Source organism: Ictalurus punctatus, chromosome 13 (assembly GCF_001660625.3).
Source record: "Ictalurus punctatus breed USDA103 chromosome 13, Coco_2.0, whole genome shotgun sequence".
NCBI lineage: Eukaryota > Metazoa > Chordata > Actinopteri > Siluriformes > Ictaluridae > Ictalurus > Ictalurus punctatus.
In genome coordinates, this window is record NC_030428.2 from 15797645 (window position 1) to 15812884 (window position 15240).

The 15240-nt window shown below is 39.5% G+C and overlaps 1 protein-coding gene across 1 annotated transcript; it reads right to left on the bottom strand.

Annotated features, from left to right (window-relative positions):
• Positions 1–690: 690 nt before the first annotated feature.
• On the bottom strand, positions 691–14623 carry thbs2b (thrombospondin 2b). Its single transcript, XM_017484361.3, has 21 exons — positions 14229–14623; positions 13885–13956; positions 13019–13575; positions 12198–12282; positions 9334–9545; positions 8730–8964; positions 8466–8636; positions 8191–8367; positions 7080–7253; positions 6801–6928; positions 6549–6701; positions 6091–6309; positions 5344–5451; positions 5065–5224; positions 4840–4958; positions 4523–4757; positions 3449–3676; positions 3100–3371; positions 2819–2916; positions 2406–2545; positions 691–2281 (listed from the first exon to the last, which is right to left on the bottom strand). The coding sequence occupies exons 2-21, from the start codon at positions 13949–13951 to the stop codon at positions 2274–2276; spliced, it is 3546 nt and encodes a 1181-aa protein (XP_017339850.2). The 5' UTR covers positions 13952–13956; positions 14229–14623; the 3' UTR covers positions 691–2273.
• Between the last annotated feature and the right edge of the window lie 617 nt (positions 14624–15240).

Here is a 15240-nt window from a genome sequence, read left to right on the forward strand (position 1 = left end):
ACAGACAAACAAAATGTTACCATATCACCCTCATTTGAAAGTTGTGAAAAAGGGACATTCCTTTTGGAGAATGTGCATTTTTTATGGATTTCATATTCACCCGCTGCATAATCCATCATAGTCAAAAAACTGTATCCATTTAAATCTCTTCACAGACTCTAAGACATGACTTAATAAGAGAAAAGAACATCCAGAGTTGGAAACCCTCATCAGCCTTCACGTTTTACTGTGCTATTTCCATATAGTCAATTGCTGGGATTGATTTACAGCTGTGGAATTTAGTAGAGCCAAAAATTCACAGAGGGATTTCATTAGAGCCAGTTTTATCTCAAAGCTGATGCCTTCAACTCAGACGATCATTAAAAGTGATATTAACATAGTATATAACCTGTCTTGAAAACTCTTTCTGGTATATCCAAACTGTCATTAGTGCCTAAATCACAAGAGAGCCCAAAAACAGGACTCTAAAGTTAGCCCTCTCACACAGTGTTATCTGTATTCAATCAATACATAGTTTTGTGATTTTTTTTTTTGTTCTGTGAGTGTTATATTAAAAATTGCCATAATTACAATAAGAATCCTTTTGGTTACATTAATCTGTGTGTGTTATAATAATAATTTGAGTCACTAATGTCAGTTTTTGTCACCCTTTGCATTTTTCATATTTACAATGGAAAAGTAGATGAAGAATACTGTGAATATATTTTTATTAACCTTTTTTTAATAATGTATTTATTTCAAACATGTCAAGTTTGCAAAAAAAAAAAAACCAAAACTGTTTTAATATCCATAAAAAAGACAACATTTAGCTCTACAATGTAGAGGAATTGGAATGTGATACAAAATATGAAACTGGTTAAGGCATTGTAGGCACACATGCAGCAAAGTTAAAGGAAATATCCACTGACAATAGATCAGTCATTAAGTTATTTTTAAAATTAGTGTAATTATGTTCATTTAAAAAAAAAAAAAAAGAACATGGTACTTCACTATAACTCACAGAACAAAACCAAAAACTGTTGGAAATTGATGGTATGTGATGGATATTGTTGACTTATTTTTTTTTTACTTCTAGTGGTTTATTTTTGCAAATACAATCTGTGGTGTCTACTAGTGCTACATCTACACTTTCCTTTATTATAAACGGATTCATGATACTGATGGAAAAATGAGGTATGTCTTGCTTGAAGTTCATTTGGCCTTGTACAATTTACAACTTTTAAACTATACACCAAAGTAGTGTAACACTAATTTGTATTGAAACATCATGTCAATTTATCACTGGAACACTGTAGTAGTAATACCACCTCCAACCACATATAGAGATGGGTAACAAATTAAAGGAAAGACACATTAAACAACTTTTTTTCCATTAATTTGTCACTCATCTGTATATATTCACATTATCGTCAAGTACAAACACATCATACGTCTTCTTTTGCTCTTGCTAGACATCATTCTGTTAAATAAACAAATCTAACTTTTTCGACAGCAAACCACTGAAATTATTTTCATATCAAGTTCAATTCTATCCCAATACATGAAAAATTTGTGGGAATTACCTGGCAATAAAAATGCTGAATTTAAAGACTGTTTAACTAAAGCATTGTAACTAACACAAAAAATGTCTAATGGTTCACTACTGTTAAGAACTATAATTCAGATACCTTAATGTCTAATAGGGAAAACATTTTAAAGGCAGATGTATAAGATTTTTACATTTCACCTGCAAATTTTAAATGTCTGTGAAAACTAATAAATAAGTATTTACAATTTTTGGCAAAAGCAAAAATAACTTGTTAATTCATAAACTTGCACAACAGAAAAATAAGTTACCACAGAAACAGTATTATTCTGAATATCATACATCTCAAATCAACACTTGTAACCAATGCAAAACTACTCTTTAAAATGACTAATATAACACATACAAAAAGACTACATGGCTACAATAATTAAAAAAAATTAAAAAGATAATATTCAAACCCTTAGGTTTATATTCAAGAAGACAGGACTTAATTTGGTATCATGAAGGGTACTTGTGCAACAAAGCTGAGAGGCATTTAAAGAAATACATTGGAATGTAGTAACTTTAACTCCTTATCTTGGTTGTCCAAAATGGAGTCAGTTTCACCGTCAAAGGCCCCTGGAGTTCATAAATCTGTGCATTCTAATAAAGTAAAAAACACTGCAGATGTTCTCAGAAGACTGGTCTGAAACTCTTTTTCTGGGTTTAGATTTCAGTCAATGGCAGGAGGTATAGAGTATCAAAATCAGTTGTCTGTAAAAAAAAAAAAAAAAAAATTTAAAAAAATAAATAAATAAATGACACACATTAATGAAGTAATTATACATTGCACTAAATATATAACCAAACTGCATTCTAATCAAGCATAGCACCTCACCTCTGCATTCATATTTGAGGTCAGAGAAGAAGACAAGCTCTTGAGAGAATACAAACAACCCCAGTCTACCACCAGCAAATGTCTTGTCATAGACAGGCCCAGAGTCTGCCATGATCTGCTTGCCTTCATACACTACAACCCTGAAGGCAAATAAGAGACAGAAAATAAATCGCATTTCCCATTTTTCCCAACTTAGATTGAATAATTTTATACATCAAAGTATACAATTATAAAAGTAAGGGAATATGGTTTTGGTATTTAAATTCTTCCTGACTATAGATCTAGACTTTACCCAGTAATTTCAATGTTCATGAAAATAATATTTTAAGCAGATTTTTCTATAAACAAGATTTATGGACATTAACTGTTACAATCGTTCAAGAACAGTATGTGCCCCAGCAGTGAGTCTGTACCTAATGAAACCAGTCTTGGGTCTGTGGATAAGATGCCAGCGGTACGCAGTGTAGTCTTTCCAGCCAATGTTCTTTGGATCATGCCAAAGTGTTCGTACCTGAGTGTTGCACAGACAAAACAAGCATGTTTATCAGTTTCTATTTATAGACAGTTATTAGTCATAGGTAAACCATGAATATTAACAGCTCTGCACTGCTTTGTGTATAACAAACATGATTCAGATCATCATCTTTATAAATTTTTAATATTGATATAAAGTGGTGTTTTAGTGCAAGTGTACCTGGTTTTTAGTGTTGCCTGTGTGCCAGAGGGCATTGCGCAGGTACTCTCCCGTGCCAGTGGTGGAGTTGACAACTTTGAGTGATACTCCAGAGATACCGAAGGCCTTCGATGGCTTGTCCTCCCAGTAGGTCTGTGTTATCTGTTTCCACATGACCACATAGAAGCGTCGACTGGACTGATAGCCAAACACAAAACCTGCGTAGTCATCGTCCCGATCCGTGTTCACATAGAAGGTTCCGCTGAAATCCACGGCACTGAACTCATCATAGCCTGTCATTGGAAAGAGATACACTATAACTGCTGAGTAAAAATGTATGAGTGTTGGCTGTGTCATGCTGTTTGCTTACCGACTGCAATGCCAGGGTCAGAGTTAGCAGTCTGAACCAATTCTTTGCCCTGGTTTCGCACCACCCAATGGGGGTCGATCTGAAGGGTTCCCTTGGGGTCCAGGTGCACCATCTGAAACTTCCTGAAGTCCGTAACACTGATGGCATTGTTCTCTGGGCACGCGTCAAAGAGGTCAGGAATGTTGTCATTGTCAAAGTCATCTTTACAGGCATCACCACGGCCATCTCCTGCAAAATACACTCACAAATTATGAACTAGCCATAAAACACATTGTATGTACAAAAATACAAAATTCCACAATAAATGGTATGGTTTTAGTAAAAACAAGAAACTTCCAATGTGAATTTACTGTTCCACCATAACTATCCTGAATTTAAAATGGAGAAACTGAGACAGTCATTAAACCTTTAGATACAGATCTTTTGCATGTTTCTGCCAGTTAAAATTTATGTATTTCATATTGCTTCTCATATCATGCTCTTTTGATTTTCTCCTTTTTTTACAGGGACAGGGCCTTGGATTACCTTCACAGGACTTGTGAAAAGTACCATATTAATAAAGGACTGGACCCCACACAAATGAAGGGGGGCTTATACACTGAAATAAACACATGTGGGAAGCCCAGAGGAACATTCCAGAAGAAATGTGTCTCAAGTCTCAGAGTTTCCTGATGATCTGCAGAGTATTTGCGAGAATTCGTTTCAACATATCAGAAATCACTGTTGCCCCAGGCGACTCCTACCTCTCTCAAATCCTCACCCACAGCCCTCACTTTCTGCAGGCCATAGCACTAGGCGCATTCCTGTCATATATAACCCTGTAACTAAATTCATTTATTTTAATCGGTATAAGCAAATATGGACTAATGACTCTGGCCGAAGGGTATTAGCATTCTAGCTTCATTTCAAGTCTAATCCCATCTTAGTGGAGGTGGAATTTGCCCCGAGGTAAGATTGAACCCTTGACCTGATGTATTATCACTGAGTATTTTAAAAAGTAGCTTAGAGATAGTGCTGCCTCAAGAGCAGAGAGTGGCTGCCACATGGTCAAAGTGAAAGTTATCCTGCCCTCACCGTTTGCATCCATCTGATCTGGATTAGGCACAAGCCTGCAGTTGTCCCGATCATCAGGAATTCCGTCATTGTCATCATCATAGTCACAGGCATCTCCTTTACCATCATTGTCATGGTCTGCTTGGTTAGCATTGGCAACATAGGGACAGTTATCCAGGTTATTCTGATGGCCATCCTCATCTATGTCCTGGTTATTATCACACTGGTCTCCAATCAAATCATTATCCACATCCGTCTACAAAACAGGGCATTAAAATTGAGGTTTTCTCAGACGTATTTCCCAGAAAGAATTCATAGTAATTTTAAAATGTCCTGACCTGCTGTGGGTTGTGGATGAGTGGGCAGTTATCACACTGGTCCCCAACACCATCCAAATCTGTGTCTTTCTGGTCAGTATTGTAAACAAAGGGACAATTGTCTTTCTCATTCAGAATCTCTAGAAATCAAGAAAAGTTAAGGAAGGTTAGTCACCACCACCTTTTTTTAATGTAATGGAAAGAAGAAATGTTAATAATATATTAGGGACAGGTCATGTCTCATACCGTCTGCATCAATGTCAATAGCACAGGCGTCTCCTTCACCATTGTTGTCTGTGTCAGTCTGAGCAGGGTTGGGCTCATAGGGGCAGTTATCACACCGATCCCCTATAGCATCCTTATCGTAGTCATACTGCCGAGGGTTGTACATCAGTGGGCAGTTGTCCTGAAAGTAAAATGTTTCATATTTAACATGGTTAGTAGACAGAATTGTATCTTAATGCTGCATATTATTCTTGTTAGCGTTACTTAGCTTGTTAGTGACAAACTGTGATAAACACTCACCCGTTCATCCACAATTTCATCATTGTCATCATCCTTATCACAGGCATCTCCCTGTCCATCACCGTCAAGGTCTTCTTGACCAGAGTTGGGAAGGGTTGGGCAGTTGTCCTAAAATTATTATTAAATAAATAACACTGACAGTGATAAAAGCTCTGCTACCCTGTTTGTACAATGACATTTAGGGGAAATCATGAAGTGTCATGCTTGATTTTGCCAGTTCCTTGTTTACTATTTGTTGTTCTTTGTGTGCATATTTTTTGTGTCCTAACCTGATTTTTACATAACAATTTGCAGATTGCAGTCTTTCTTTCCAGGTTGCATTATTAAATAATCAGCCAATTATCCAATAAACATGAAGAATGATGAAATCATTACTTTTGTGTCTTCTTATTGTGCTTTTATCCCCCCCCCCTTAAAAAAAAACTCCAGATGAAAGACACGCAAGGGTTTTGCTGCACGTGAAATATATTATTGGAAAATGCACAATATTTTGGCTGTTTGTTTTCTCTGAGGGAATGGTATACTGTCAAATGTGTCAGTTTTCTCAATGTGCATGACAATATGGGCCAAGTGAATCATTGTTTTCTGAGTGTGTCCAAATCTATAAAATACACTTTCCCCATGTCACATGAGAGAAATATCTTAACTGTGATTAGATTTTTCAGGGATATACAAATCTAATGACACTGACATGGTGCCATGAATTTGCAGGTCATGCTCATTTAGTAAATGTCAGCTATGCTGTACCTTTTTGCAATGGTATGTAGCATTGGCTCCACACACCAGATCCTGATTGGGCCAACCATCAAGATCAAAGTCCTCTCCACACACAATTCCATCTCCAGCATAACCAATACGGCACTCGCACTTGTACATGGGCTCAGTGATGTGGCTGAGAAAGATACACTCAGCGTTCTTATGGCAACTGTGGGTATTGTCTTTACATGGGTTGTAAGGTTCACACACCTATTCAAAAAAAATTTAAAGTCAAAGAGAGACAGAATTTATTTTATATATATATATATATATATATATATATATATATATATATATATATATATAGATAGATAGATAGATAGATAGATAGATAGATAGATAGTTTAAATAGTTTATATAATATAGTTTAAAATACAGCACAGGAATCAGCAATGTTTGTAGCTTTTGTGGAGGAATGAATATACTCTGTGAGCTGAGGGCTGTTTGACCTGTTTGTTTGTTTTAGCTGACTCTACTCCAAGGCCATAGGGCTGAGAGCCTTTGTAACGTGGAGGGCAGGGCAAACAGTGGAATCCTGGGTCTGTATTCACACACTGCTGAAGCCCACCCACTTTATGACATGCATCTGACACCATATTACACTGCAAAAGACAACAGGGAGATAAAGAGCTTGAAGTTGTCCTGAGCTTGAAAGGTACATAATATTCTTGTTGTAATCAATCAGCTATCAGATTACTTACCTCATTCACATCTTCACAGAAAGTTCCATTACCACGGTAGCCTGGTGGACAAGGCCCACATTCCCAAGAGCCATCAGAAATGGTGCTGCACTCCACTCCCCCAAAGCATGGATTTGAAAGACAACCATCTATCAGAAAAGTCAGAATCAATTTTTATTATCTCTCATGCATTGATCAGAATTAAATATGTATGAATTGCATTACACAAATAAACATGAATGGTAAAGATCAAAAACCTTGAATATGGCAAAATAAATATTGGTTCTCGTGGATGCTTACTAATGGGGCACTCCTGTTTGTTGCATACTTCATTGTCAATAGAATCGCCCATACATTTCCGGCCCCCATGCTGAGGAGCAGGGCTATTACACTCCCTCTCACGACTTTTCAAACCCCCACCACATGTTGCTGAGCAGGTTGCCCAGGGCGACCATGGGCCCCAGCCACCATCAACTGTTTGAACACACAGATACGCCACATATACATGAATTACATTAAGCTTTAAAATACACACATCAGCCCTAGTCTCAGACCTGGGTTCAGGATGCATGCAGGTGGCATGGTGACAATATTAGTGCAATGGAAAGATTTTGCTTTGCTTCAGTCTTCTGGGGTACACATTTACTTTGACACAACATCTGTTATTTGGTTAGATGTTTTGCCCTGTTTGCTATTTGGTTTTTATGTTCTCTTTGTTCTCTTTGGATAATTGAAGAAATGCATAATTATACCTATTAAATAAGAGATGACAAAGCACTCGTTCAATTTTTGCTTAAAATAGCAGAGGTGAAAATCAATATCAGATTATTAACATTTACATACATTATGAGCATACAGTATAGCAGCTTTATAACTTTACATACATTATGAGCATACAGATGTCTGTTTACCACTTTTAAAGTGTTTATAAAATGGTAATTTATCATAGTATAAATTTGTAAAGAATGTATGAGTTCATACACATCATATCCATAAATAGTTAAAGTAAGCAGAGTAATGTAAATGTAAATGTAAATGTAATGTGCACACTGCCTGTCCTTGAAGCTCTCACCAGTTGAAACATTCATTTAACTCATCGAGCGATTGGCTAGATTTTAAATGCTTGATTACTCTGGCTATAAAAATCCTAATGTGCTTACAGCTGAACACAGTTGCCTCTTGTTTCCCTCTGGACAATCTCATTTATTGGGCGCTTCATGAGAGTCTTACCCATAATCCTTCATGGTATGAGTTGCCAGCCCTATAGCTGTGTATCCTCCAAGCGCTAAGGATAATATGAGCCCTGGAAAGAATGACATCACTCTCTCGTTCTCTCGTTCTCAGCTCAACTTTGGACAGCAGGGAGAGGATGAGTTTTAAATGAGCATATGTGTGTATCACTCAAACTCACTCGGGCAGGGCTTAGCCTGGCAGCTCTGTGTCTCTCGTCCTTCGCCGTCGCAGTCTTTGCCTCCTCGCTGAGGAATAGGGGAGTTGCAATGGCGGATGCGTGTGATCAACCCTTCCCCACATGTCACTGAGCACGAAGACCAGGGGGACCACAAACTCCAACCACCATCCTGACGAACTATACACACAGGAACTCAATGTTAGCTCCACTTGACCCACTTTTTCCACTTGCCCCACAGAGAATTTTGACTGGCACAAAGAAAACGTTTTCCATACCTCTGCGGTCACATTTTCCTAAACTGCACCTCCGAGTCTGGATCGAGGGGCCAGAGCATGTATTGCTGGTGTCGTCACATGATCTGCCTCTTTGTTGTGTACCGCTGCCACAGGTGACCGTACACTGAGTCCACTCTGACCAGGGAGACCAGCCATCCTCACTGTCCATTGCTGGACCCCAAAATAGACATAAAGTATGATAATAAGTTTTTAGGTCATAATAACTTTAAAAAGTATGATATATGAATTGTGAGAGGCACTCACGAAGGCAAACTGGACAGCACTCCCCATCAACGAAGGACGGATTGGCACAGGATACTGGTGGGCAAGTGATCTGACGACACACCACTTTCCCATCCTGGCATGTACATTTGGTGCAACTATCCACAATCCAGTCCTCCTTATTCTCAAACAGTCGCCCATCCTGCCAGCAAATGCTCTGCTGCACTGGATCTTGTATCTTATTCAGAGCCTCACGCATGGCAGTGTTCTCCTCTGTCTGAAATCCAGTACTAAACAAATTAGTCTCCATATAATCTTGATGAGCCAAAATGGAGCTGTGTTTTTCAACTAGGGTTCCGCATACCCAAGTATATGCTGACATATGGTTATTGCAGCGCACTGCCGTCAAATAGCCATAAATTTCCACACAAAAGTGCATAAAACCCTGTGATTTACAACACTATAATTCCTTCCACAGGTATGTTAGTAAACAATTATGACCCAATTATCCAGTTTAAGAAAACGGAAACAGTGAAAAATGCCTCAATGGACTTTCCAAAATGTTCACTTTATTACTGGGGTGGTTCACAAAACCAGCAGTATGACATGCCTGTCTCAACTTAGAAAGACTTTCTGAGAGACTCACCACTTTCTGCAAGCCATCAATGAGGTTGCTAACAACAACTCGGAGGCCCTTGAGCTCTTGGAAGAGGTTGGCCAACTCCTCACACGAACGCTCACACATCATTTCAGAGGGGCTTATTGTTGGTGGGTCTGTGTTCGGGCTGATCAAGTTAGTGGAGATGGAGGAGACAACATCCACCAGTTCAGCACTCTCACTCACTGTGTTCAACTCCTCTGTGCACAGAGAGGAAGACAAACACGTGACCAATTAAAAAATGAGTGTTAAATGCTCTTGAATGACTGCAAGACAAAGCAATGGGACACATTCCTTTGTAAGCCTCTACATAATGCACCAGAAGAGATTCAATCTGAACGTAATCAAGTAACAATACAGTTACATCATGCTGTCAGTCATCTGGGAGAAATGTAGATGTGAATGTGAATTGGACTGATTCTAGCTTCAAAAGGAACAATTCCTTTATCCTATAGTTTTTTTTACATGCATGTTTAGTTTCTCAAAAAAGCCGCATGCAGAGGATTCAACCTGTAGAATAGCAACAATATTCTGGAAAGGTGAGTGTGGGGAGGAGTAATTTGGAGTCATGGGAGTCATGGGAGGTCAGGGTCAGTTCCAGTACTGTTGCCCATTTGGATGGGATAACAATCAGCCATGTTCCCCATATTACCCAGCAGAATATGCCTGGCTGTGTACGAACATGGAAACAGTAACAGAGTAAATAAAATTAAAAAAGCTTGGAAGGGGGTCCTCAGCATGTTGTCTAAACCTGCTTGTAATAAACTCTCGTTATGTGAAAGGCCCTCATTTTATGTAAAGATATAAACGAGTGAAATCAGTACTAGATTCAGTTGCTGCAGTTATATCATACATGTGCAACCATAAATACAAGTTTTGAGACAGTACATGGACTTCATTCTTAGCCAGCCTTTGAATTGGGCATATTTCAAAAAGTACATGATGCCTGTAAAGCCACAGGAACAGGGGCTTTTGGGGGCAGGCCACTTACTGAATGGCTCTATAAATATGTTGCAATGCACAATGTCGATAAATACCATTCAGAAATTTAGTCCAAAAAGCTAATTAATTTAAGGAGCATATGTACAGTAGATGATTGCTTTTGCTACTCATATAATTTATGCAACATATTTCTTGCTTTCACGCCCATCTCCTCATTCTCTCTCTCTCTCTCTCTCTCTCTCTCTCTCTCTCTCTCTCTCTCTCTCTCTCTCTCTCTCACTCTCTCTCTGACTTCTGACTGAATGCCTGATGTCTGACACTGATAAATCTTGAACATAAACATCAGACTCCTTGAAGAGAAATAAAGTGGAAAGCCAGCATCTAAAGCAAGTTCTGTTTTTTGGTTCTTTTTTTTTTTGCTTTTTTTTTATCTAACAGCATTTCATTTTCCAAACACCGTTTCATAGTGGCTTTTCTGCAATTGAATCACTGTCCTATACATGCAAAAACTAAACAAAGCCTTCTCGACTGAGCTGTGCTGATTATATCTGTCATTTTAATTGTGAAACATTGAAATGAAATTGCTCAACAGCCAATGAACAGAATACTGATTAGCCATTCGTTCAGAGGAAACATTATTATATCTTGCAGAACAGTTGTTTAAAATAATGATCCAAATATAAAATATAGGAAAGTAGACGCAGTATACATGAATTATCTGCTGGTCATACAGACACTCCAGAGATTTTTAAATCAAGAAAGCTTGTTGGCTTTGACTGCAATTTCTTGAGCCAACAGATTTTTTCACGCTTCAGTCCCAGGTCTGCCGAACTCATTCAAATCCCTAATGACTGTCAAACTCGGCTGTTTGTGTGAGTGTGTGTGTGTGTGTGTGTGTGTGTGTGTGTGTGTGTGTGTGTGTGTGTGTGTGTGTGTGTGTGTGTGCGTGCATGTGTTTTTATATCTTGGTGAGGACCAAATTTTGACACTTTTGACTGTCAGAGGAAAATTGCTTTTTTTTTCTTTTTTGTGTTTTGTTTTGGGGGTTTTTTCTTAAAATAATATAATGACCACCATGTGGTATGTCTTTGTGAGTGTGTGCATATATATGTGTGTGTCTGACCCCCTTTTGTTGTTCTTATTACATGACCTCATTGATGTCATTAAGGTCCAGGATATATCGTATTACAAGACTGAGCCAAATGAGTATCCACCTCTGTGTAAAAACTGAGAAGTTATGTCTCACATATTACCTGTATATTCTGAAATATAATATGTATGTTACAAAATATGATCTACTGAGTTTTAATCAGTTACGTGTGCAAGTTACGCGTGCAAGTTACAAGTCAATTGCACAAACATTCCAGCCTTCAATCAAATGGCATTGACAAAGTCAACACATATACACTCAAGCTATCCTGTTACTAATTGTTTCTTTTGTCTGGATGGGTGTAAGAATGTCAGTCTCACTCGGGATATTTTACTTTCCTTCTTTAGCCAGTGATTTAAAAAAAACTCACATAATCATAAGCGACAGTTTGCTGGACTGTTACAGAATATTTCCAGAACACCATTGCAAGATACCTCACTTCCACTCCTGGAGTTCCACAACACTGCTCTCATATCTTCCTTTCTTGACTGAATCCAAACCAATTTATTAAATTCAGTACTTGATAATCTGATAAGGTGAAATGTATGCATCAGCGCTGGAATGCTGCAGCCCTCCAGGACTGAAACTGGAAACTCTAACTTGTCAGCCCATTCTAGAGAGCACTTCAGAGATTCAAGATTCAGCTGACATAAAAGAAACCACTGCTTATCTGTATTATTTTTCTTAGTACAGACTTTATGTTGGAAGAGAGTCTAAATGTGTCAAAGGATATATAGCAGAAAAGCATTAAACACTATACCTGTATTTGCCAGCTCACACCCTCTGCTCTCTAGAACGTCCTCTAGAGGGATGTCGAAAATAAACTGCACATTCTGCAGCAGCCCCTGAATACACATAGAAATATAAGGATAAAATATAAGCATTCTTCAGCCTGCCAGCAGGGATATTGAAAAAATAGAGGCATATAGAGGAGCACCAGTTCAGTTTTCTAGTCTGAATTGACTAGGTCAAGTTCACCATTAGAAATAAATGAATTATCTGTTGTGTGCAATCAGTATCATGGTATTTATAGTTTAGTTAGTTACATTGATAAGCCAGGGGTGGTGACATATGGGTGGCACGGGTTGGCAATGGCCACCTTGCCACCCCAATCGACTCCCTGACTTTGACCTAAAATCACATCTCTGAGAGTTCTGGTACACCTATGCAATTCAGGCAGACTTAATGAATCATATCTAAGTATGTTTTAGGCAAATCACTCAAGTATTAGGGCTATAGGGCAAATATGAATCCAAAGTTTATGTCTTTAAGTGGCCACTCATTTTGCACCAAGGAACAAAAACAACCTTGGTATGCATGTAATTAGGTGGTGCCACGACTTAGTGTGTTTAAGTATCACCACGTCTAAAATCCTGGAAATGACACTGCTGTAGGCCTCAGTGTGCTGGGTTGGCTCTGAAAAGTGTCTTCCAGACCCACTAACCAGGATCCCAGGAACAGAAACACATGTAACAGGTAAGCTGTAGAATGCTCATTATCAAGTGTGTTGAAACCATAATGTAAAGTAAGGACTAGGATGACATCCTGTGTTCGCCGGTGTGAATGACCAAACGTTCTCACCCTAAAATGTGTCTCGCGGCTGGATCCTTTCGCCACGTACATCCGTCCACCCGAGGCGTGCAGGTGCTCGTAGAAAGGTTCGTCGAGAATATAACTGTCGATGAGGCTGCAGCCCACGTACAGCGTGGCCGTCTCGCCGTGCACGTGCAACGTGACGTTTTTCCATTGCGAGTCCACCAGCTCGACATCCTCAAACGCGATGACGTTGCGCGAGCCGTCGGCCCACCAGTACACCAGCTCGAGTGTATTAGCTCTGCCGTCGGAAAGCAGCTCGAACTGCCGGCGCTCGCCGGGACCTTCGATGGAGACCAGAGTGCCGCGGGACGCACGGTCCTGGCGCAGGCTTGCAGTCAAGGTGAAGCCCTCGTTGTTCTGAATTTGCTGCACGAGCTGCTCCAGAGCTTGAGGTTTGACTGAGGGAAGATGGTCGAAGCGGATGAAGCGATACGCCGGGGAGTCCGGGTCCGGGCCTCGGAACAATTTCACCCCGATGGTCCTCTGTGTGATTCCACTGCTTTCGAATAAGTCAAACACGCTCACGTCCTCCACCGGCTCTTCTAAAAGGCATACATTAAGGTGGAATTGTTGGGATAGTTGCCATCTAATAGCCTAGTCATATTTTTTTTTTGCATTGCATTGCATTGCATTGCATAATAACATACATACACTCTTAGAAAAGGGATTGCGTTTATAATTAAGGGTGCTTTGCTTCCAAATTGGGTTTTACTTGCATGCTTTCTTATAAGGAAACGCTGCTGTGGGGTTCTAGATCCGTTAAGGGTTCCTGTAATTAAATGAGTGGGTTCTATATTTTCTAAGCGTGTATGATGTGAAAGTGAGAGTGTGTGTATTAAGTTGAAAATTACCTGGATCGATGGCGGAGGCGCACAGAAACAAAAGGACCAGCCCGAAGTGGCATTTTCGGAGAATCATAATTCCTAAACAATGCATAAGAATTAGTTAACCTTGCACTCACTTCTACTTTAGATGATCATCGATAACTAAGCAAAATAGATTCAGATGCTTTATGCGTTAATGACAGTTACACCGATCTGATTTCACTGTTTAGGAAAAAGAAATCAGGATAGATTGGGAAATGTAGCTACTGTATGCGCAAAAGTTTTACTTCACGAAAGCAAAACCGTCTTTTAATTAGTCCCACAATAAACTGGATAATTGCTTGCAAAATTCCGGAGCACAGCTGTCCTACCTGAACCAAAGATGAAGTCCTTGGATTTATGGGGAGGGGGAATGCCAGGGTCCTCAAAAAAGTTTTAAATGGACGCCTGCTCTTGTCATGAATCAGTTCTGCAGGGGGTAAAGTCGCCAAAGAAATCCAGCCACTGTGTGCGTAAAAGGCGGATCCAGCGTACTCGGCACGCAGGGTCTTTGTGTTCACTCCGAGGAAAACCGTCAATCACTTCTCCTGTTAAACGCTGTGGTCGTGGGTTGGGATGCACTCAAGCAGTGTGTGTGCTCCAAAGCTTGAAATTTGATCGATACCGGTGATCCCAGCCTCGCGCACTCCTCCTTAATAGTGCGCCTGAATCCGGGGCTTATCGTCCGCGCGCATCTGAAGTTGTAAGGAGGAGTCTCAAGGAAAGAAGAGGGTGTGCAGTGTACGAACGGCATCGGGGCTGTGTGTTTCGTCAATGCATTTTTCTATTCACCAAATGACTTACCAAGAATTTTGCTCCGGGTTTGGGGGGGGTTTCGGATGACTTCACGTCCCATCTGGAGGTTACCCCTAGCCCGGAGGAGGTTCTGGTTAGATAAGACAGCACTGAAACAGAGCTACCCTTCCAATGCTGGTGTCAGTGCTACATTCATATATTTAGCAGCAATGTTAACAGTATATACTTTTAACCATAATTGTAGATGTGGGTCATTTCATTATAACCTAGGTTATACTTGAGGGTTTAGCATAATCAATTTGTTGTTCTCAGTCACAGATTTTGCAGTTAGCTATTTTTAAGGGGTTTTTTACCCCTTGTCTGCCATTTTAATCCACTGTGCTACTACTGTGAAACTGACATTTCTTTGGGAAGGAAAGGAAATACCTTCGAGCTAAGATAAATTAATGATTAGATGGATGGAATACTAAACTACAGGAAAAAGGGATGTCACATTGTTGTCCGTTACCAATTAGGTTGGATGCAGTGAGTTCCTCTAGTATGATGAGTAATATGTAATACTATATAGTGGATAAAATATAATATGAA

Bases quoted from the DNA above. Each gene is read 5' to 3' on its own strand.
- thbs2b (XM_017484361.3), bottom strand. From the start codon at position 13,951: ATGATTCTCCGAAAATGCCACTTCGGGCTGGTCCTTTTGTTTCTGTGC. The intron at 13,576-13,884 runs GTAATTTTCAAC...TATGCCTTTTAG, and splicing joins CGCCTCCGCCATCGATCCAG to AAGAGCCGGTGGAGGACGTG. The intron at 2,546-2,818 runs GTACAGACTCAC...ATTTGCCTTCAG, and splicing joins CCCAAGACTGGTTTCATTAG to GGTTGTAGTGTATGAAGGCA.